The following is a 23,324-nucleotide window of genomic DNA, read 5'->3' as shown; positions in this document are numbered from 1 at the left end:
TGCACAGCCGGAGGATACCCCCTCCCACGGCAGAGGGGCTCGGTGGCAGTGCAGGACAGCAGAGACCTGCTCCAAAGCAGGGGAAGCCTCAGCAAAACCACTGTGGTCTTCAGAGACCAAGAGCTGCTCTTTAGATGGTCCTAAACAGCACTTGACACCAGTCACTGGCAAGCTGTCCCAGCTGGTGTCTGGGGTTGGCTTGGAGGTTGTCTCATCAGGACACCAACCCGCCTGCAGGACGAGGACATCTGAGAACCTGGATTTCCCTCACCGACTCAAACCCGACCGCATGCACAGTGACTCGGGCTTTGCCGGAGGGTGAAGGACCCCGCCGGGTCCGACGGTGCAGCCGGGTGGTGATGCGGGATGGGTGAGCAGTGCCCGGCGCTGCCTCCTGGGCGCCTCTTCACCAGGGCCCCCAAAATCCCATTTCAAATGCAACTACCTGTTTTTTATTTTTTTCCAAGGGATCCAGGACACAAGGGGAAAACAAGAAAGAAAGCAGGCTTTTTGAACTTAAAAAAATTACTTTTATTTTAGGAACCAATAAAATTATGGTAAATATTTACAAATAATTATCTCACATAAAGGTTACATAAAACCAAATGTCCACAAGTAACAGTCACTCTCATGAAAAGACACACAGATATTGAACTACGCCAATCTTATTGCATGTTTCTTCAACTAATCTAAAAATAAAAAGTGTTGCAGTCAACCATTTAACTTAGAATAAAATCACAAATTTCAGTATTGACAAGAAAAGGAATTGAAAAAACCAAATAAATGAAAAAAAAACCTTCAAACAGCCCCTCCCTTTTGACCCATGCCTTAGCACCCCTGCTCCCCAGCCCACCTCCCTTTTTGCTCCCCAAAACAAAACCCAAAACAAAAACCCCAAAATAATGTTCGACATCTTTGGCAAATTGGCACTGCTGTAATTACATTCAAATATTATAACACACAAAAGCAACACACAGCACTAAGGAAAAAACACCAAGATTTCAAGTCTGTTCTTTTCCTACTAGAAAAAAAGAATACAAAACATACACATTTTAAGAAGCATTTTTTCATCTGTTTTGCAACAGATGTTATCCCCTACTTTCAAAGGCAATTCAACAGTTATTTTTACGAGTTCTTTTTTTTTTTGTAAGTTATTTTTTTTTTGTTTGTATGTATTTTTCAAGGGGAGGAGGATTTTCTTTCACTCCCTCTCTTTTCTTTTTCCTCTCTTTTTTAAGAAGTAAGCTTCAATGCAGGCATTGCAGACTTTGGTGGATACAATAGATATGTATTTCTTTGATGCTAGAAGTCCCTAATACAAAGTAGTTTGTCTCTAAGAAAAAAAAAGCCTGTTCTTTTTTTTTTTTTTCTTGGAAAGGAATTCCATTTGCAATGAAATGAGTTTCTGTAATTTCAGAATGTACAAAGGCCACTAGAAAGTGAAAAACCAGGACAAGGTTTCTTCCCACATGAGGCTGAGCGAAGTGAAAGGCAGGTCTAAATGCCCACCGGCCATTTTCCCGCTGAGCAGGAGACCCCGGGCACAGGGGTCAGGCCGGGCGGTGTCCAGGGCTATCGCAGGACTCGGGTCCACCCGAGCGTGCCTACACATACACACGTGTGTGCACAACAATCCCCGCACCGCAGCACTGTCCTGCAAAGCCCCTCCGGTCTGTCTCTTGCCCTGGACCCCCCTCACAGGACATCGCCACAGTGCCGGAGCGAGCAACCCTGGCACCAGGCACCCCTTGGACGTGCGTTTCACTCGCTGTTCGCACGTCAAGTCTCATGAGCTCTGCCACAAAAACGACTCTAACTGGTTTAGATCCTTCCGGATCTTTTTGTTTCTCACACTGCCTGCGACAGGAGTGGGTTTCACTCTGAGGGACACAACGGGGCTCCCCGGCTGGCATCCCCAGCCTGGCGCTACCACTGCCGAGCACCGCCTCGGTGCCAACCACCCCACCCGGCTCTGCCTGATCCTGCCCATCCAGGGCTCAGCAAGATGCCACATGGCACGTTACCCAAGAGCCGTTGGCCCTCTAACATCATTTTCTCAGTGAATCCAGAAGAAAAATCAGGTTTTCCCAACATTTGCTGGGACAGAGTCACAGGCTGGGTCAGCGTAATGCCGTGCTACCTCCCATGGCCTCCCATGTCCTGGTGGCACACACGTGGGCACACACATGCAGGAAGGAGCTCGGCACTGGGGAGGACACTCGGTCGCAGCCGTGGAGCTGCCGGCGGCAGCCACACAAATGAACTCCACCTCAGGCCACGGCTCTTTGAAACCGTGGGAACTCGTGGTTTAGAAAAAAGCGACACTGCAACATGGCTTCCTCTCTCCTCCAAGCTGAAGGACGTGTAGAATAGGTAAATTAAAGAAAATAAGACAAGGAATACAGCGCCATCAGTTAAGACCAGGCACAGCAGAGCATTTATCAACAGCGAGCCATTGCCAGCACCCGGTGCATGAAGAGGACTCAGCCACGGGGAGCCGAGTTGGGGTGACGGGTGCCCCAGCACTCACTGCTGGGAGCTCCACGGACCATCCCTCCCCGGTCAGACAAGCTTTCTTCCAAAAACCACCTCTCAGCTTATTTCTTTTTCCTCTTTTTCTTTTTTTTTTTTTTTTTTTTATTGTTTTGTTTTCCTGGTGCTGTTTCTTCCCTCGCTGTTTCCTTCCCAAGCGCCTCAAGCACCGCAGCTGCCCCAACGCCCACGGTCCTGGCGCGGATCAGAGCACTGCTGGGACATCTCTGCAACTCTGAATCAACACGCACCCTCTGGCCCCGTGCTCCCGGAGCTTGGAGCATTTTTCTGATTCAACAGTGAACAAACAAAGTTTTCAGTCTGCAACTCCGGTTCATGAGCTCTGCAGTCAGAGGAGCTGCCTAACAATTATGCCTCCATAATGGAGCCTTCAGACACAGATGCTAAGCAAACTCAATGCCCACAGATTTTATGTCTTCTTTACAGTCACACTCTCACAGCGTTTGATTGAGGGTTTCCTCAACAAGTCAGATCATGTAACCCTGGCTCATGGCCTCCATTGACTGAGTCTTACAGCAACGTTTTCCCTCTCCATCTCTCCAATCTCACTTCTCAGCCTGTGCTTGATGAATTTATTGCTGGAGTGCATGCGACTGGAAAACCCTCCCTCTAGCCAAGTCTATTACAGAGTTTAGTGCTGAAACTGCCTAAAGGCACTTTATTGGGCTGATTTCTGCAAGGGTCTAGTAATGATACACTGCGCTACGGGGCGTCCCGCCTGAGTGAAGGGTAGGCAGGGCACCTCGAACCCCCATGCTGGTCTTGCTCTCTCCCTGCCTTGCAGCTCCAAAGGGTCATTTGCTTCCAGCGTCCACCTCACCCAGTGACCCGCCATGAAATGGAGGGGCCACAGAGGAGGGAGTGGCAGCAGGTGACTCTCCAGCATCCCCAGAGGACCACATTCTGCCAGTGGCACCTTTCAAAGATGCTCCTCAAGGAGGAGGATTCCTGTGACAAAGGCTACAGACAGAAAGTCCAGACCTCCTGAGGAAAGCAGTTTGTAAACCCCAGGTGAAATATTCTCAGAACCAGAAAGTACTGTCCAGAAGTGTCTTTTCCAGAAGTAAGGCATGCACGCTCAATGGCCCAACTCTTACTGGCCTTTCTTCTGGGAAGCGGTCCCGGCAGATATGAACGAGCCATGGCTGCCATGTTTTGGGAGGTGGGCCAGGTGCAGGTGTGTGCAAGGATAGGAGTTTGGGGTTTCCCCTTCGTGGCTCCAACTGGGACCTGTACGTTGCCCTGCACCCCTGGTTGGAGGGATGGAGCCCACCACCATGCCCAGCAAGGTGGTTCTGGCCAAGGACCACCCTCGGGGTGTCCTGATGAAAGTCAGGCCTGAGCACTTCAGGTCACTTCATCCAGTGGCATCCGTGCATCCTTTTAGGGGGAAACACATCCACTGTGCCTTTCCTAAGTCCCCAGCCCAACTACAAGCACCGCTGGCCTGAGTGTGCTCAGATCCGCCAATGTCTCATGTTTAGTCTTCTCAGCGTTACTTGAATTGCGTACAGCACACGAGCCATGCCACCCAGGAAACATGTAAAAGAAACATGTCTGCAGGGCAGTACGCAGAGTGGGTGAAGGACCCACCCACCGTTGACAGGAGCTGCTGTTCCCTCACTGGGCAGACAGAAACACTCATTTTAACCCAGCCTGGTCACCAAGCAGGTGGTGTCTCCGTAGCTACTGTAGCTCAGCCCACCTCTGCTCCAGAGCCATCACCTGTACCCTCACTGCCTGCGGTCAAACACTCGTTTCTTTTCTCTTCAGCCAAGGCACTGGATGGCCTCATCCCTTCCCAAGCTCACAGAGAAGGTGTGTGTGCTCAGGGTGCAGACCCCTCAGCCAGGAGCTCCCGTGGAGTCCCCATGCAACCAGCATCCAGAGACAGAAACACCCTTTGCAGCTTTGTCAGCAGGGTGCAAGCAATCACGGGGTGCTCAGGAAGCAATGACACAAAGCAATGCTTCAGAAGGTACCCTCTGTAAATCGTCCATGCTGTTATTTGTCTTCAGTTAAAAATGGGTGTGTATCAGCTATTAATTGCTGAAAGATGAAAAGCAGGACTTTTCTCACTAATAAGTTTGTCACAAAGCTTACTTCTGGGTTAGCGACACAGTTTGAAGGACTCTGACCAAGCTCCATGATGGGCTCCATGAACATCCCACTCAAATATCATTGAGCTGGTGGGACCTGGGTGTCTCCATGGCTTTTGAGGATCTAAACACATCTTCCCTGGAAACTTGGAAGTGATGGCTGCATTTCCATAGGGTGAGAAGATGCCACTGGAGCTGAAGAGGGAGCTTCTCAACGGGTCAGTGGCCACTAAGGACACCAGACATGCAGCACAAGTGATGAGGTGGAGAGGGAGGAGAGAGAAGAGTGTTAACTCAGGAGCTGCCATTTCAGAGAAATGCTTGTACGGCTGGAAGCAAGTATTTGTACTCGAATGTTCATCTGCAGGAATGCATCACAGGTTCAACACCAACAACCCTTCTTCAGCCTTGGGACACGCACAGGCAAGCGCCAGCAGGACCCCTCTGCGCTGCCTGTGCTCCTCTGGGAGGGTGAGGATGGTCAGGTCAGGATAAAGGAGCCTACAGCCACATCTTCATTGCAGGAGGACCAGGGAGCTTCCCCACTGCCCTCAGGAGGAGGGGATAGGGTCATGCCCGTCATCCATATGTGACTGAGGTTGGCTGCCCCTCAGCCTGGGATGCAGGGAGAAATCAGCATTTCTCCTGGCTCCGTGAAGTGGCAGAGATTGGTGTCGCTGCTTAGCGGGTCATTTGCCCTGCTCTTCATTAGCCCCAGGAAGCCACACATGGAAGGACATGTCACTGTTAGTGCTCCCTCTCTGAGCAGGAACAAAGAAACATGGAACTAAGGGGACAAAATTCCCCCCAAGTGCACATCTGGACTATGGTGGCTTGAAATTGAAACGCCTTCGCCGAAACGTAGAGACCCCAGAAGGAGCACCTTCCCCTCCGGTTTGCCTCGGGAAGCACGTGTGGCTGCCACCCGCTCCGTACCGCTCAGTACGTCCATTTAACAAAAATCATTACCGTGGTATTTCTCGCCCTTCCTCTCAGGGTGGTCATAATTGGGGTTTAGCACACAACCTATTGAGATGTACATAAGGTGTGAATGATTATTCAGGAATTCCTTCTTGGGTGCTGCCTAACTTGAAACCAAAGAACTTGTTTCAGTGCTCATTATGATGCCAAATGAACATAAATGAATATTAAGCAGTAAAATGTCACAAAACGGCCCATGTCTTTCAGTTGCCCATGTGTTTGATACCAGCACACAGCATGATTGCACACGACTGTCAGATAGGATGCTCTACACAGAAATAACAGCAGCCTGAAATACAGCCACAATGAGTGTTAACCCGGTTCAAAGTTGCTTAAAGCTTACTGAATTCTTTGAATCAGTGCACCAGTTTCAAAACACATTTTTGGATGCGTTTTGAGTTCATATTTGTACAATGTTGCTGCTTATGCTTAAGCCACTCTTATAGTAATACAAACAAGCAAGTATTTACAGTGGTGCTTGTGTAAAATTGAGCAGACTGATTTTTATCTTTGCCACCAAAAAAAAAAAAAAAAAAAAATTGCCTTGAGTCTCACAGCCTGTTTCAGTGTGCAGCAAGAGGAAGCTGCCCCAGGGGGGGCTGCTCACACCTCTTCCTTATCCCCAGATACAGCCGTGGCACCCACAGGCGATTAAAGCAGTAGCCAGCCGGCTGCAAAAGACGTGAAGCTACTGCGCGTTTTTGATCACACAGAGCGTCGGGAGAACCGCGTCCTCCCGTTTCTTTGTTTGATTTGAGACCCAGCCAACACGACCAGATTTAAGAACACAACAACAATCGCTTCACACCAAGTTTAAAGAGCAAAATTTCAATTAGCAGGTTCCTACTAGGTACTTTCTCCTTCCCTGGCAGCACGGCCGGCACGGTTGCGGCAAGGTGACCGGTGGCGGTTGTCCCAGGCGGTACGTGCCGTCGGTGCCGGCGCCCTGGGCTCCAGCGTCAGTGGCGGTCGTAGGCAGCGGCGGCCGCCGGCGGGGCTGCCCCACGGGCTGCGGCGCTGTAGTAGTACGGGGAGCCTGCAAGGGAAGAGGCGACCATGAGGAAGACAAAGGTGGAAAGGTGCCAGCCTGCAGTGTGCTGACACGGGCGGCAGCGAGCTCTCCGGCCTGAGCTCCGGCTTGCAGCAATAAAGGCCGGGTAATTAGAATAAAAATCACATTCGTGCATTCTGCTTGAGAACGGTGCTGCCATTGCTTTGCATTTCTGCCAGCTGTAGGTACCCAGTTCCCTTCCTCCACTCAAAACATTACTTTCATTTACTTCACCAAAAAAGCCAATTACTTTTCAGAACGGAAGGTCAAAATGTTCCAGCTGCAACATGCTACCACACTCCGACTTCTCTGATTTATTTTTCCCCTCCTTTTGGGAGAAAGAGGAGGTTGAAACCCAAAGCATTCAACATATTTCACTGGACTCAACAGTAGTTCCCCCTTTTCTGAAACTACTTCTATCAGGGAATAACCCCCTGGATTTTGCTTAGCTCTGGCAGTGACCTTGGAGCTCCAAAAAGAAACACCAAGTTTGTGCAACCAGGTCTTTGGGATCACCCCACTGCGTGGGCCTCTGCCTGGCCAGGGAGAGTCCTTTGGTGTCCAATACATTCATCGAGCAGAGAAACAGTCTTTAGAAAATACTGGTGACTTTCTCTTTGACTTGGTGAGGAACTTGAACTCAGAAAGTATTTTTACAACCACCTCCAGTGAATAATGCCTCGTTCAATGAAGTGTCTGATGCTCCATATCACAGCTTTTGAAATAGACACTTAAGCCTCAAACTGATCAAATTCATTCTCTATTTTGTCACTGAATACTTGCGTTACACATCTGAATGAACTATGTGGGCCAGGCTTAAAGCGTCACAGATTGAGGAATGATGAAATGCTCCTTTACCAAGAAAAGGCTCTGCAGGGCAGACTGGGTGACCAGCGAAGGATCACCTGAAACCTGGACCTTTTGCTTTGACTTCGGATGTACCCGGCAAGATACCAATCTGTCCAGACAGCACCAGCTATTAAAAACCTTCCAAGTGCACCGGTGATGAAACCGGAAAAGATTCAGGCAAAAAAATTTTCAAGGCACTACCAGTTGGGCCTCCAAGCCACCATCAGTTTCAGCTGCATGAGATGTAAGGCACACCACAGTGTGGAAGAAACCCTTTGGGAGGACTCACACTCGGACACATGCGTCTGAGACCCCAGGCAGTTTTGGATGAGCAACAAGAGCCAACGCGAGGAATGCCTCTGGAGCAAGCTGGGCTGTAGGGTCTGGTTTCACGAGTGACCCCATCCAAGATCCACCGGCCATCCCGAACTCCCTACCTTCACCCCACTTGGGACAGCAGCCTGGCAGACACAGTCAAGGGTCTTCACGGCCAGGCTGTTCCACCACCGTGGCCCCGGCACACCCTCTGGAGCGGGAAGAACCCAGACAGCGCACCCGTGCTGATGGCTGCCAGCTCTCTGCTGAGCCAAGGGGCCTCCGTGTGGGAGGCTGGAGAACCTCCTAGCCTCCCCATCTCTTCCACAGCCTCCAGCTGAAGGCAATGTTTTTCAGAACAACTTGAGTGATTACTTGAGGCCTGCTGGCTCAAAAGCCTGCCCACAGAGCGAGAATCCCACTGCCAGCCTCTAAGAGGAAGCCCATGGACATTTACCGTTAACCATTGACTCAAGATGGTGGCATAACTGCAACACACAGGGTTTTCTTCCCCTTCTTCCCAAACTGTCCTCGGTAAGTGGCCTGGAGTGTTCTCCAGGGCAGGTGATATAAGTTGTGCTGCCTGAGAGGACACCCTGAGGAGACAGCCCCACCAACTGAAACACCTCCTGAAAGGATGGGCTCTTCCCCACTACCTCCCTGTCATGGATCCACCAGGATCTATCCACACGCAAGTCCGCCTGTTTCTTCTAGGCTGCTGGTGTCCTGAGCACCACGTCAGGAATCAGCTCAGGCTTCATCGGCAGCTCATTTCCAAGGGAGCACAACCCAACGCGTCTAAAAAACAAGAGCTCAGCCAACATCTGCTATTGCATGGTACCAGCAATGCGCTCCTCAGTGCAGAAAGAAGAAACTTTTCTCATAATCAGAGTCCTACCAAAGCAGGTGACACTCTGCTGTTGCAACCCCGATGGGTCAGAAATGATGGGGTTTGGCTACGGGAATGTGGCATCTGCATCAGACAGCTCTGAGCCAGCACGGGAGCTTGTACAGGGCTGGGATCTGCATTGTCCTCAGCACCATCCTCAGCGCCCCAGACCTCTCAACTTAAATATCACGCAAATCCCCCACAAAGGGCTGGGTTTAAAGGAGGTAAATCAAGCTTTGGGACTGTGGTCCCACTTGTCTAGAAGGGCAGTCTTACCATACACAAGAATAATTCAAGACAGTCCCTGAAATCACCTGCCAGGCTAAGAATTTGCAAAGTTGTTTGAGAACTTATAGGCAGGAGTCCATTTCACCTCAGTTTATTAATGAAAAGGTAAGTATTTTAAGCCATAATAATGGAAGCAAAGCAGATCCCTTCAAGGGTCATCATCCCATCTACACTTGCACAGTGCAGAGCTGGCAGCCTTCTGTTATCTGCTAAGGGCACCACAACTGCGATCCCAGGCTGGATGGAGACTCCTCCTCCAGACAACTGACATCAGGTTGACAAGCCCCAGCCTTAGGAACCGTATTTTAAGGACAATACTGGAAAGCTTCACATGGACAGTGAACACCGATCTCACGGGTAGCCTAAAATAAACTGCTGTGTATTGTGTATCCCAGCCAAACTCAAGCCATTAAAAACGTGGAAGCCTTCCTTGGCCAAATGAGGCAGTCTTGAATGAGCAAAGGCAAAGTGAACAGCTCACCAGCCTTTGAGATGTGCATGCCCCTGTCTAGCTGGGATTTTGGGGATGTTCTCTGTAGCCAGTGAACTGGGGGCTGCGCTCTCAGGGGTGCCCAGTTTGTCAGTCTGTGTCCCCTCATGGCCACTCCTGCTGCCCGGGAGCCCTTGGGGACCATCTCCCATGGTGGGACAGGCAGCACCTCGGGGTGGAACAGCTCGCAGGCCCGTGAAGAGCTGGGTGGAACTGCTCCAGTGTCCTCACCCACCGCAGCACCAGGGAGGTCAATGGGGAGCAGGGGCTGGTGGTGCCCAGCTCCCCGTCATGACCGTCAGCAGAGATCCAGGTGCCTGCCAGCACCAGCACTGGCTGTGGCAGCTCAGCTCAGGCAGAGGGGTGGGAAATCCAGGGAAGTGATCCAGTGGCACCAAACAATTTCATCCTGACCCATGTGGGTCCCACCGCAGCTGGATGCAGTGCTTCCCAAGCTTTTGGGGTAAAGGGGCTCTTTTTGGGGTCAGGGCCTCCACTTTCCCCCTCCCTCCTCCTCCACTGTTCTGACTCAGTGCAGCTACCAAAGCCCAATATTTCTCTTATGCTTTCCAAAGGCTTTACACTTCTCTCAAGTTTGATTTTTCCAGTTTGCCTTGCAGCAGTGAAATCAAAAAAGCTTGTATTTAAAGTGAAAAATGAAAACATCACATCACAAAGCATTCACTCTTCCTCCCTGTCACCATGCCCCCATCCAGAACACACTTGTCTGTCCTTCTGCAATTTTTCCTTTCTAATTCATACTACCATCAATTTATTTCTTGACACAGTCATTTCTGGTGCCTATTTGTTCTCTAATCTTTTCACAGAAACCCACAGAAGAATTGAATCTAATCCTAATTGACCGGCTCCAAGCCCTGCCCTCGCACGATGCCATCAAACCCTCGCAGCCAGCGTGCAGGGACCACGTGTCAAACGAAACCCACCGCGAGCAGCACCAAGACAAACGCGGCGAGCAAAAATGGTAAAGAAGTTACCGCAACAAGCCAGCACGAAATTGAATCGTTTTTCTTCATTAGACCGTGTTGCCGCTATCCGCTCTTAGCGTGCGCGCGTGCCCCGAGCACACATGTGCTCGCTTCCCGTGCGCTTGTGTGCGCTTCCACGTGCAGCCCTGCACTGCACCGCTTGCAGGTCATTCACAGCACAGTGGGGAGAAAAAAAGAAAAAAAAAAAAAAGAGGAAAAAGATGCCCCTTTCTGCACCTCCTCTTCTGGCTTTGGGATAGGGACACAAGCTACAGCCACCGAGCCAGAGGCCACGTGAGCGGCCAGGTTTTGCGTCCTCTTCCCAGCAAATCCCTCTGGAAATTCAGGGTCTGTCCTCACCCTGGCCATGGTCAGGGTGGAACTGAGCCACCCCACGCAGCAAAGAGACACCACTGTTATCTCTCTGTTCCTATTCTATTTAACCCCCCCAAAAAAATCACTTTTCAACCCAAGTATCCTTTCTTCCTGCCACTTGCAAATCACAGCATCTCTCCTTTTAGCTACTCTTTCACAGGTCTCAGCCTGGTGTGATTGCTGCAGTGCAATTCTTCCTTGCCAGCACAGGGAATTAATTGAACATAGGTGCTGTTAAGTGCTTACAGTATTACACTTTCATCTTGGTGAAGGGAGCGGGACTTAGTAAAACAAACTGTGTCAGTCCATGTACCAGTCCTGATTAATTTTGTCAAGGTTTCTGCTTTGAGGCTGATACTGCCAGAGCTTGCTCTCAGGAGAGAATTACTAAACACACTCACGTATACTCCTGAGAAGAGTGGAAGCATCTTGGATATAGTCTAAATTAACCTCCTCTCCACTGCAGGTGCTCAGGCTCGTCACATGGAGCCTTCTGGGTGTGCGAGGAGACTGGGAGGAGGATTTTAAGGCTCTGCCACAGATTCCTACTTGCCCTGAACTACCAGTGGGGTTAGCAGGCCCCTAGGCAGAAGGGAGTGTGGGATCAGGCTTCCAGGGACAAAGGCAGAGCTGTGGATAAGCAGGATCCCCACAGGGCATAAGAGATGTGTCCGACCCACAGCCTACAGCTGAACACGGAGACATGCCGCGCAGGTCCTACAGCTGTACCTGGACCTTGCACTGTCCCTTGGAGCAGCAGCTCGCTGCCCTTGACCTCCAGCACTGTGTGCATGGGCAAGCAGTGTTGGGCACAGGCAACCCGTAGCTGGGTCATGGACCTTCGCCGTGCCCTGCGTGGTATGATGTTGACTTCTAATGCCTTTCCAAACCGACCACCATTTTGCTTTTGGTGCTTTTCTGACAGAGAGGCTTGAAATGAAAGGGAATCCCGAGGTTCAGCTCATGAGAGCTCACTGCCCAGCTCTGACATGGTGCCCACAGAGCACTTGAGCAGCGCAGGGGCGAACGGGCTGCACCAGCTCCCAGCCAGCTCGGCAATTCCTGCAGCAAGGACAGGAACAGAGCAGAACGGGTATTTTAAAACTACCAATGGTCAGACAAGGGGGTTTCCCCCTCCAGGAAACGCCAGCACTCCCAGGTTTGTGACCAGGCTGAGCTGGAATGGCAAGTACATCCTTAGGACTTGCTGCAGAACAACATTTCCCATTTCTTTTTCTTTTTGATGCATCAAAACTGCCAGTCTCATAACTCCAAATCAGAGTGTCACTGCACACTCAAAGCAATATAATGTTACCTGTGCAGTGACTGAGTCTGTGTTTACTGAAACGTAAGATTTTGAAAACATCGAAACACAGTATTTCATAGAGGATAAAAACAAGGAAGCAAGATTACACATTTTAACAGCTCCCACCAGCAAAACCCGCCAGCATTGTTGTCATTATACCGTGAAACATTTCAATTTCAATACAGCTGCAGTTTCTGGAGGAAAGTGGTAGCATCCAAATCTTTTTGCCCTTGCCTCATTTAAACACATGTTCACAGCATGCTACTGAGTAAATACTGCTGCACAAATCCTCGCCAGCCTGAGACAGAAGCCTTGCTATGGGCAGCACACCATCCCTTCAGCTCTGCTCAAGCGGCGTGCCTCCCACATGGCTGAAGATGAGGCGGAATTTGCCCCCAAAACGTGTCATCCATAAAGGGAAAAAGAAAAGAGGAAGAACATGGAAAAAAGGGAATGGCACAGGTAAGAGGTGTTCTGGCAGCAAGTGGGTGGCTCCTGACCAGCCTCTGGTTTAAAGTCTCCTCCTGACGCAGACCTGCCCGTCTGCCCCGGCTTCAGGGCACCACGGGGACGTGCCCTGCCCTGCACCAGGCCCAAGCACTCAGAGCTCACACAAGCCCGTCATCTCCACCAAAGAGCCAAGCTGGGTGTGGGCACAACCTGCTGCTGACAGGGTTGAAGGGCCACTGCCCATCCCTGCGGGGCAAGCACGGAGCTTCGGGATGGCTCTGGTGCATGTGTCGTCCCCCCCGAGGTGTGCACCCACGGCGGGGAGCACGGTGTGTGGCCCAGGAGCCTTGCTGAAAGCCCTGTCTCCACCTGGAAGGGCAGGATTGGGGCCGGGCTTTCATTTATTTGTAACATCATGCTAGTTTCTTGACCAGTTTGCAAGCAAAATTTAAAAAGCCACCCAAAACCTGGCTTCCCAGGCCTGCCCATGCAGCGGAGCTTTGCTGAAGCGGCTCTCCTGCTTCCAAAGGAGTTGCAAAATTGGAAAGGAAGAAAGTGTGGCACGTGCTCTTACCGCTGGCTAAAGCCTCTTCCCCACATGGCCAAGCCAAAATCCCGCAGGCGCTGCTGGCTGTGGCCATGGAAACTGCGGGTTTAAGCACAGGGACTCCCCTGGCTTTGTGCAGCTATGCCCATCCATATTAGCTGGAGATCTGTCCGCTGATTTATGATGGAAGCGCTAACAAACCCTTAAATGTGGCACGGCAAATAGCAGCATTATACCAGCACCATGGCATGAGAGGCAGAGGCTGTCTATTGCTCCCCAAGGATTTGTTTAAGGACAAGAACCATGATGAATACAGCCTGGGTGGCTCAATTACATGGGGACTCAATTACTTAAAACAAAGAAACTGGATGAAAAAAGTATGACAAAAATTCAGAATTATTTCGCTGCTGGAGGTCACATATAACAGCCCTGTCATCCATAAATCTGGAAATCTCTAAGGCATGCTACTCCTGTGTTGAGAGATGACAATTAATTGGTATTTTACTTACCTCATCCATGCAAATTATGCAGGGAAAAATTCTAATTACTGCATGCTACATGTATATAAGGTCAAAGTGGGCCAGCTTTTGACAGTGGTGTAAAATGGATTATGTTTATCCTTCACATGAGGGCCATGATCCTGCAGGAACCACGGGGCTCCCACCCCCCCACTGCTTGCAGGGACCATGCCAGCATCGGTGAGGCTGCGCGGGCACTGCGGTCCCTTGCAAGGAGGGATGGATCATGCAAACACACAACTGGGGAGCAAACGGAACACAGGGTTGGGGAGAAATGCAAAGTGCTTGAACGAGCAAGAAACAACAGCCTGGGGAGCAGCGGGACTCTCATTCGGCCATACATAACTCAGCAACCCAAGTTTTGTCTGAACAGGACTCCTCAAAAAATGGGGTTTTTGCCTTCTGACAACACCCCATGTCCCTGGAAGGATTTTATGGGGCAGAAATGGGAAGAGAAGAGGTTTGGGTGGGGGCTTCTTGCTGACGAAGGGAACCAAGAGCATCTGTGTAACCTGATGGAGACCTGCAGTCCTGCACGGGGACCAAGCACGGGAACTCAGGACTGTACCAGGACCCGCATCCTGCCCCGATCGCTGTCGGGTTGCAAACGAGGCACAGCTTGCACCGAGCCCCCAAGGCAGTGATGGCAACTTACCAAGGAGTCCAGGGTTGGGAAACCTCCAGGAGTCGTTGTACGTTGAGTATTGTGGGTGGCTGTATGGGCTCCCAGAAAACTCACTCCCTAAGTTAAAGAGAAAAAGACAACACAAAAGATCATTTGTTTTGAGACCACAGTTACCATTGTGGGTGGAAGGAGGTGTTCAGTGGGTGCTGTGCTCCAGTGACGGCCTTAGTAAAAGCACTGCTGGCCACTTTCTTTGAGGAAGGGCAATACAGGTGGGTGAGTTATTACATAAATGGGTGCAGCTTTCTTTTATACATCCTTTTTGTGCTGCAGCCCAGACCTGCTGAGCTGGAGGAATTTTCTCAGGCAGCCCACGCTGCAGGACAAGACAGCAAGGAGGGATGGAGAGGAGTCTGGGATGCATCAACTAAGCCAGCCCTTGCCTCTATGGCCTTACACCACTCACAGCAAGAAACACAATGCGAGGACAGGGATGCTCAGACAGGCTCTCTGCTGGCCGGAGAAGATGAACCAGCTGATCTTCTAGATACTGCGTACCCTTCCAGGCTCTCCAGGAGAGTATGGCCTTGGTCCCAGGCATCCATCTATCACTGCGACCCAAGGAGAGGGATGCTTGCATCAGTTTCAGATGGCTTTGAAACCCTCCAGACAAAGGCACAAAAATGGCTCAAATAGTTATTGCTATTTATCTCCTCGCCAGCTCCCGCTCTCCCCATCTGTTTGTTCTCTTCACATGTCACCTCCTGTTTCATACTTCAGCTGTGAGCTCTTCAGGACAGAGCCTTGCACCATGGGGCTTTGACCCTGGGCAGGGCACCCGGATCCACCACCATGCAAATACCAACAATGCTGCTGATTTATGAGGAAATCTTCCACAAATGACAGTTTCCCACTTTCCTCCTCTCTTTCTTCCTCCTCTCCTTCTCCCTCTCCTGTACACAAATATATTCACGGACAACACAGCATGGCAGGAGAAAAAGTAGGATTCCTATGGCAAGAGGAGAGGGCTGCCAGGCTGCAGCAGCAAACACTCGCCGTGACCTTCACCCATTCTGGTCCTCAGTGCTGGTGTAGCCCCCGACCCATCCCCAGGGCTGCCTTTCCCCGAGCCGAGCAGCAAACCCCTGATGCCACGTCTCCAGCTCCACCTGCAAAGGTATTTTCTGCCAATATAGAAGTAACACAGGTTGGTCATTTCTATAATATAGGTTACTTCTAAAATATAGGGTCAGGACCGGGGTAGCTTGGTCTCCACATGATGCTGCTTCAGTGAAAATGAGCTGCCCCTCAGCCTGCACCAAAGGATGCTGGTAAATGTGCTGACAGCAAGAGCCACCTACCACTGCTCCGGTCCATGGGGTCTCCATTAACACCCCCTCCCTGCTCCCCACCGTCCTTCAGACCCACAGGCCTGCACCCCCCAGCCTCGACCCGCTCTCTGCCCCACTGGCAGGGAGATGAGAGGAGCCCCGATGCCAGCAGCCACGAGTGCCTGCACGCTCAGCATGCCTTGCTGTGTTAACCATGTTTCTTCACAACCTCAGAGCAGGTTTTCCTCACTGCCTCTAAGGATTAGCATCAATTCACCATGAGCCACGGGAAATGGAGCTGTTTCCAAACCTTTCTTCCTAGCGAAGTACATCGTATCTACATCCCCTCTCTGCTCCTTGTCCTTATGGACGATAGATGACTTCAGTACCCGAAGGTTACCTCCATCACACCTCTCACTCTCAAAGAGTGAGGCATGATGAAGATGGACAAGCCAGAAGAGACGTCAGGAACCACCCGAGGTGCCACGGGGACTGGCAATGGTGTCCCCATTGCCTTCCGCCATCCAGGGAGCAAGCTGCCTCGTGCAGGACACAGCGGCTCCTCCCTGGCCCCTTCTGTCTCTTCACCCGAGGCCAATGCTCAGCCAGAGCTCTCCCTGCTCCCAAAGCCCCTCAGCTTCCAGCGCATCTCAGACCCAGCTCTGCCCTACCGGTGTTTTCCCAAAGCACATGGGCAGCTGTACTGGGCCTGGCTGGGATGGAGTTAATTTTCCCCACGGCAGCCCTCAGAGTGCTGCGCGGTGTGCTGGCAGCTAGAAAGGTGCTGATAACCCAGCAGTGTTTTGGCTGCTGCTGGGCAGCGCTGGCGCAGCACCAAGGCTCTCTCCAACATCCCCCCCGCACACACTAGTGGGCTGGGGGGGGCGGGGGGCAAGATCTTGGGATGGGACACAGCCAGGAACCGACTCAGGCTGACCAAATGGGTATTCCAGACTGTATGGCACCTGCTCAGCAATAAAAGCTGGGGGAAAGGAGGAGGAGGGGGGCATTTGTTATTTATATTTGTGTTCCAGACCAACTGCTGCTCATCCTGAAGCCCTGCTGCCCAGGAAGTGGCCGGACATCGCCTGCTGATGGGAAGTAGAGAATAAAATCTTCTCTTTCCCTTTGCTTTTGCATGTGACCCTTGGTTTTGCTTTATTAAACCATCCTTATCTCAACCCATGAGTCATCTGTTATCTTTTCTCTCCCCTGTCCAGCTGTGGAGCAGAGTGATAGAGCAGCTTTGGTGCGACTTGGCATCCAGTCAGGGTCAACCCACCACAGCAGCAAACTGGCTGGTAACTTCATGGGTGAGTGACACGATCCCTTCCAGTCCCCGAAGGCTCATGGCCAGGTCCCAGTGTGCGCTGCACACAAATCCCTTTGTCCCATGGGGGCCTCTTCTCGCTCACCACCTTCCCCAGTGGTTTCATTTCTTCCTTTCCACAGGGCAGTGAGAAACACAGAGGCTGAGCCCCGTTTTAGCTGCACAAAACATGACACTGCACACGAGAGCCGACGGGAGCAGGTCTCACTGCCACATTCTCCCCTGGACCTGCACCGTGCACAGGCGGAGGGACAGGGTGGACAGGACAGCAGGACAGACCCCGATCCCCACTGCAGGCTCTTTGCACAGGGTGTGCAGAGGAGTCTGCCCGCCTCCTCCACACGCCAGCACCACCCCAGGCTTCCAACGAAGCCCACGGCGAGAACTGCGCCCCAAGGGAGGCCACGCAAACCCACCCAAGGACAGGACAACCCCTCATTTTCAGCTGTCCCACCGCTCTCCCTCCCCATCACACCCACTGCTCCTCTCCCCCATCCTCTCGAAGCTGCATGGACCTGGTCCGTCCTGCGCCGATGCTGTGCACACTGCTGAGCGGCAGCACTTTCTAAACGCTCGTCAGCGCTGCGGCAGGGCTGCGGGTGGGAATGGGCTGACATTTCATTGTTTCATCCTCTCCTGCCTTGCTCTCCTCCCCCACCATCCCCACTGCCCTCCTCCCCGCACTCACACACAGACACACATCGTGGACCCTCTCTGGGGGATGCTCCGGTGCCTGTCAGGCTGAGGCTTCCAATTCTCTGTTTTTTATGCCTCAGTGGTCAGGGTGTCAAGCTCCTGCAGTACAGACCAGCCAGGAGCTCGAGGAGTCACTGAGCACCATCAGCTCGGTGACAGTATTGCTTGCTTCTTAACATACTCTGCATATCCATCAGCCTTGCAGGGGAAAAAAAAAAAAATAAAGAGAGAGAGAGAGAACAGGGGCAGGAAGGAAAATGAGAAAAAAAGAAATACGGGAGAGGGGAGGGGAAACGGAGAAGTGGGGGAGAAAGTCTCAAGCCCTGCTGCTACCATCGCAGCACTTGGGCAGACAAATGGTACAGCCATAAGTGAAACTAAGCTAGATGAATGAACGCTGCATGAATGCCTCGTGATTTCCACCAGATATTCCGAGGTCCATCAGCTGCACTTCTTGACAGCACTGTTCCGCGGCCAGCCCTTGCCCCCTTCAAAAACACAACGAATCAGCTACCGGAGGACGCGCACACGTGCAGCGTGTTGCACACACGTGCACGGTGTCTGCCCGCACCACGAGGAAGGGGTGGCAATCGGACCCGCTCATGCAAAATGGTAAGCCCCCTCCTTAGTAATTCCCATATCGCTGAGACACAACGATGCCAAACCAAGGGCTTCTGCCCACCTCTCGCTGCAGACCTGACTCCGTGCTGCCACGATGCTTTACGTGGCTGAAGCCCAAAAAGGATCAGACCCTTCTGTCACCCCGGAGGCAGAGGTGCAGTAGGGGAGGGAAGAACAATTCCCAGGAACGCTGCTGCTACAAGGCAGCGACAAGCCCTGGGAGATGCTCTCCACCCTGAGAGGGTGGGAGGCCCACGGGGTGAGCCCCGTGGTGGACAGACCCTTTGCTGCAGGCAAAACGGTGTCATCCATTCCGCAGCGTTTTCTCCAGGGATTATCAACTCTTGTTTACCAGTCTGTTTGGTTTCAAGGTAAGTTCCTGCATGTTTCCTTCGTGATGCGCAGCAAAACTGAAAAGCGTGAGCTTAAAAATCTTGAGAACCAAGAGATGAAGGAAGAGGTCTCACGTGTCTTTCCAACCACCATGGCTTTAGAGAACTGGCCCTGGAGGGGATGGGGGAGGATGCTGGCACCTCTGTGCTGGACTTGGGGCAGGAGGTTGTGGGAAACCTTCCCCCCCCTGCTGAAAGGCAGAAGGATGGGGCAGATGCTCAAAGCAGGACCAGCTTTGACATGGGCCATGTCAGGCCAAGGTGTGGCCATCTCCCAGGATGGAGAAAGCCTGACCACTGCCACCACACTACCACTGTTCACCACGCAGAGCACCTGGCTGCGGTCCCAGGAGGCAGCACAGCAGTAACGAATGTGTCCTTTAGCCTTGTCTTCTTAAGACGCTGTGGCACTTAATACCAGCAGAAACCAGCAGCCCAGTCCACACAGAACATGCTTGTTACCCAGCTGCTGGTACCTTCAGACTGAAATGCGAAATTTGAACAAATACTCAACAAAGCAGTTTCATATGTCACTTCCAAGTTCAACACATTGCTCTGGTCCCCAGAGTCTCAGAAGACCCTGTGACTCAGAAGTTCCAGTTTCAGTACAGCTCAACCAGAGCCAACTACATGAAGGCAGACACGTGTTTGGACACTTTTCACTGCGTTTTCTCAGATACCATGTTTTTGCACATGCATTTGGGATGGGAAGAAGCCATCAGGACCACGGGGGTGAACGGATGTATCCGAATGACGGCTGCAGGTAATACAATGTGCAGGCAATACAACGTGCAGGTGATACAACGTGCCTTCCTCCCAGCGACCACCACACGACAGCTCTCCCAACGGGGAGAGCAGCCACAACCCCGCAGCTGTGCCATCCCTCCTGCCAGACTCATCCCAGCTGCTGGTTTTCTCCACCAGTCCCCATTAGCCCAGCTGTTTTGCTGTCCAAGCTCTGGGTGTAGGACAGTGTCTTATTCAGTCCTTCCATTTGGCAGAAAATTAAACCAAACCTGGAGAAAAGGTGTTTAATAAATGCAACTGCATAAGGGACAAGAACAGAAGATCATGGGACAAAAATCAGAGCCTGGCCAGCAACAGCAACACCTTGCTTGTTCCTCATTTGGGTCCTGGGTAAGTTTAAAAACCATTTGCTGTACTTGTCCCTAAGTTGGGGTCCTGCTCTCGCCCTCCAGCCTGACCTCCCGCCAGGGGCTGCAGGTGCATCTATCTTGCCCCTGTGGCAGAGGACCTTACTGCAACTTCTAAAAAATTAACATTCTCATGGCTTTTATTTGTTTTCTATCGTTTTCTTCCGTGGAAGTAATCACATGGATCATAAATTCCTTCAGCGAATTCCAATAACAATCATTACCCTGGTAGCTAAGATATGCTTGACTGCATGGGCAGCAGGGCTACACACGGCACCGAGACACCCAGACGGACCACCCGGCCAGCACCGCGAAATAGCGGCTGTTTGAACGCAGCCTCGAAATCCATGACACGGCAGTCACACGTGCAACAGGGCCAGGGGTCACCTGCGCTGGAGGGGACCGAAACCAAAGGACGGCAGGAGAAGTCGCTTCTCACCGCTCGTCAACACTGCCCAAGAGATCGCTTCAGCGTGACCTGGGCAGCATCCCCCGCAGAGTCAGAGTGAGAAACAGCTGTGGGAGACCTCAGAGAAGAAGGAAAGTGGTCTGGCTTCTCTGCAGAGAAACAACGGCTTAATTTCCCCTCAATATATGCCTCTCCACACCAAGCCGTTGTAGTGGCTCAGGGCGAGAGAGACAGAGGTCTGCGGCCCTGCCTGGAAAGCTGCAGCCTCTGTGACTCACAAAACTCGCTCCCTTAGAAGTTTTCTCTGTGTACAGGGGAGCCGGGAAACACCTTTCAGTTGAAACTTCCTTTCACACAACAAAGTAGTTTCACATCACTAACATACTTTTGCAAATTTGTGACAATCTTGACTAAATCCTTCAGTTAAAAAGAGCCCTGGATTTTAATTTTTTTTAAAAAATCAGATGTTTTCCAAACAAATCTTTTCTTTTTCTTTTAAATTCAGAGAGGTGGTAAGTTTTCAAATTGAGTTCAGTGATGCTAAAAAAAAAATTTTCAAAAATCTGAACTGGAAAACAAACTGTATCTTTTAAGCAACATCCAAAGTAATTTGTACTGTTGGGGTTTTTTTTGATTGAACCTTGGACTTTCTTCCAATTTTAACATTTACTAGCAAACAACAGATCAGTGTTTTATATTGCTCTAATCTATAAATATCAACTGCATTTAACCTGCGGGACTAGAAATCCAGGGTACACCATGGATTGATTGCCAGGTCTTCTCCTGGTCCCCTGCCTTTTTTTTTTCCCACAGAAGTCCCACCGGAGGAAGGACATTGATAATTCTGCCTTCTGCTCCACGGACCGAGCACCCTGGGCTGTTAATCTGCCTGCTCTGGACCATGCAGTCCACACACTACAAAAAACAGGAGCATGAAAAAGGGAAAAATTACCAAAGTACAGCGCTACTGAAACAAAATGTGTATTTCAGAAACAATGTTCCCCCTGGGAAGAAGCTGAGTAGGAAAATACACCGTATATAGCAAAAGCCCACCATGTTCTACCCAATTTATCTCAGTGAAAATAGCCAGGGTGATAACCAGCTAAAAACCCCAGGACAAGCATGCAGGATTCATAGGCCAGTCTTTGCAGAGCAGGCTTGGGAAATCTCAAGATTGGAATATTGGAAACCACGCCAGGGCGAATTCCAGGTCCAACACGTGAGGGCGATGGCTGTTGCAGAGAGATCCCTCTGGAAGGGATTGTCATCCTGGGCCGGGGGGGCCACACACCCGTTTCGGATGTTGATGTCACCCTCCTGCCCGCCAGCTGCGGTTCCCACCTGGCCTGCAGCGGCTGGAAGGAGTTTGACTGAAAAAGAAACGTTTTCCCTGATGGGACTGCAAAAAACCTCTTCAATGAGCAGTTTTGAAAAAAGGAATTGCTTTTCAAAACACCCGAGATGCTCTGCAACAAAATGGAAAGCTGCTCCCAGCCCTGTGGATGCTCATTGTATCCAGCAATTTATCTATTCCCACAGGAAAGAAGTGAATAAAGCATTAATAAATGGAACATTTAATTTAATAAATAAATAATTTATTCATTTCCGTTAATAATTGACAATTTAGAGAAATGCGTTCTCTACAGTTAGTATCCCTCCCCCCTTTTTTTTCTTGAGGATGGAATCAAAAGTGATAGATTTCAGCAGAAGAACAGCCCTCACAAATGATTTTCAAGTAAAACTTTCCTTACGCAGAACAAAATCTTCACTTCTTGATTTTAAATGAAAAAAAACCTGACAAATGGCAAGTTCTTAGAGCACTAAGCCCTCTACCTGTGTTGTTTAAACACAATACGATAAAACTATGTCAAAAATTTCATCCAGCTGCAGCCAAGACAGAGCCCCCAGAGCGGCCACGTTCTGCAAGAGTCCAGCCGACCACGAGTACACAGGCGCTCGCAGGATCCCAGGTAGTGCTATTAATGCCATCCAATTAATTAGACAGCGTCTGTACCGCTCGTTGAAAGAAATGTGGTGGTAACTGCTAATTACCACGGCCGGCAGTGTAAGCAGCTCTCGGCTGAGCACCTGCAACACCCTCCTCGAACAAACCTGAACAAACAGTGAAATACTTCTTGTTTGTTAAAGCTCCCTTCTCTCCTAAAAGTGGGAGGAACAACCTCCTGGCCGGGACCCCAAAACGCTTCCTACACCCTTCATGTTCAGTCCCCTACAGATACGGTCACAGCAACCCTCCTGCACAGCTGAAGTGATGCTGGGGGCAAAACCAATCTTGGAGCAGGGGCCGGGGGTCTGCTCCGTTGGCTGTCGGGGTACCGCACACGCGTCCGCGGGGAGCTGCCACCACCAGCGAGGCCAGCATCTTCCCGGGATGTTAGGGACCGCGCCGTCAGCAGCAGGTTCCTCCCAGGAGCACCAACGGTGCCTGTGCAGAAATACAGCCCGGACGGATGGACGGACGCACGGACTCCGACAGGGATCTCCAAGGTGCACGCACAGGTACGTGCACACGCTTTACATGCGTAGGGAAAAACAGGCTTGTAAATCCAGGGGTAAACCTGTCGTAAGAATCCAGCGGATCGATAGATCGGTTATTATCCCCTATGACCCCTTCCACCCGCACCCTTACACTCCACGGGCACATCCCACTTATGTCTGTAACATCCTGTAGTCATTGATTAACCCTTTGACGAATGCTCTAGGTGCAACCATCACCTGAACTTTCACACATGTGATTTCAAAATTAAATTAGCCCCTGCACTGGCTAATTTTTCCTGCACATCAGCCAAGCTGAAGTCTGTTGCAGTTGCCGCTGGAAGGCACTTGGTCACAGTCAGACAATGTCCCTCCAAAGTTCCCAGTCCCATCAAGACTGCCAATTAACTTCTAATGAAGGTTGTAAATAATTTTATGATCATACAGATTGGACAGTATTTCCCCCTTATTTTATCTTTATATTAACTAGCACCTGCTCAAAGATGTACAATTTTATTTTTAATGGTTCTGAGTAGGTTGTCATATTTTAAGAAAACAGTAACATGCAGATTT

The 23,324-nt window shown here is 50.9% G+C and overlaps 1 protein-coding gene across 2 annotated transcripts in view; it reads right to left on the bottom strand.

The window, feature by feature from the left end:
* Nucleotides 1–498: 498 nt before the first annotated feature.
* The window catches only part of PAX5 (paired box 5), a 136,840-nt gene continuing 114,014 nt past the window's right edge, over nt 499–23,324 (bottom strand). For both annotated transcript variants that reach the window (XM_074856358.1, XM_074856356.1), the window contains 2 exons: nt 14,353–14,439; nt 499–6,669 (listed from right to left, as the gene is read on the bottom strand). In XM_074856358.1, coding sequence (XP_074712459.1) covers nt 6,593–6,669; nt 14,353–14,439 — 164 coding nt within the window. In that variant the 3' untranslated portion in view covers nt 499–6,592. The remainder of the gene's footprint in view (nt 6,670–14,352; nt 14,440–23,324) is intronic.

Source organism: Strix uralensis, chromosome Z (genome assembly GCF_047716275.1).
Source record: "Strix uralensis isolate ZFMK-TIS-50842 chromosome Z, bStrUra1, whole genome shotgun sequence".
Taxonomy (NCBI): domain Eukaryota; kingdom Metazoa; phylum Chordata; class Aves; order Strigiformes; family Strigidae; genus Strix; species Strix uralensis.
The sequence above is the reverse complement of the archived record's forward strand: the minus strand, read 5'-3'. Positions and strand labels throughout refer to the sequence as shown.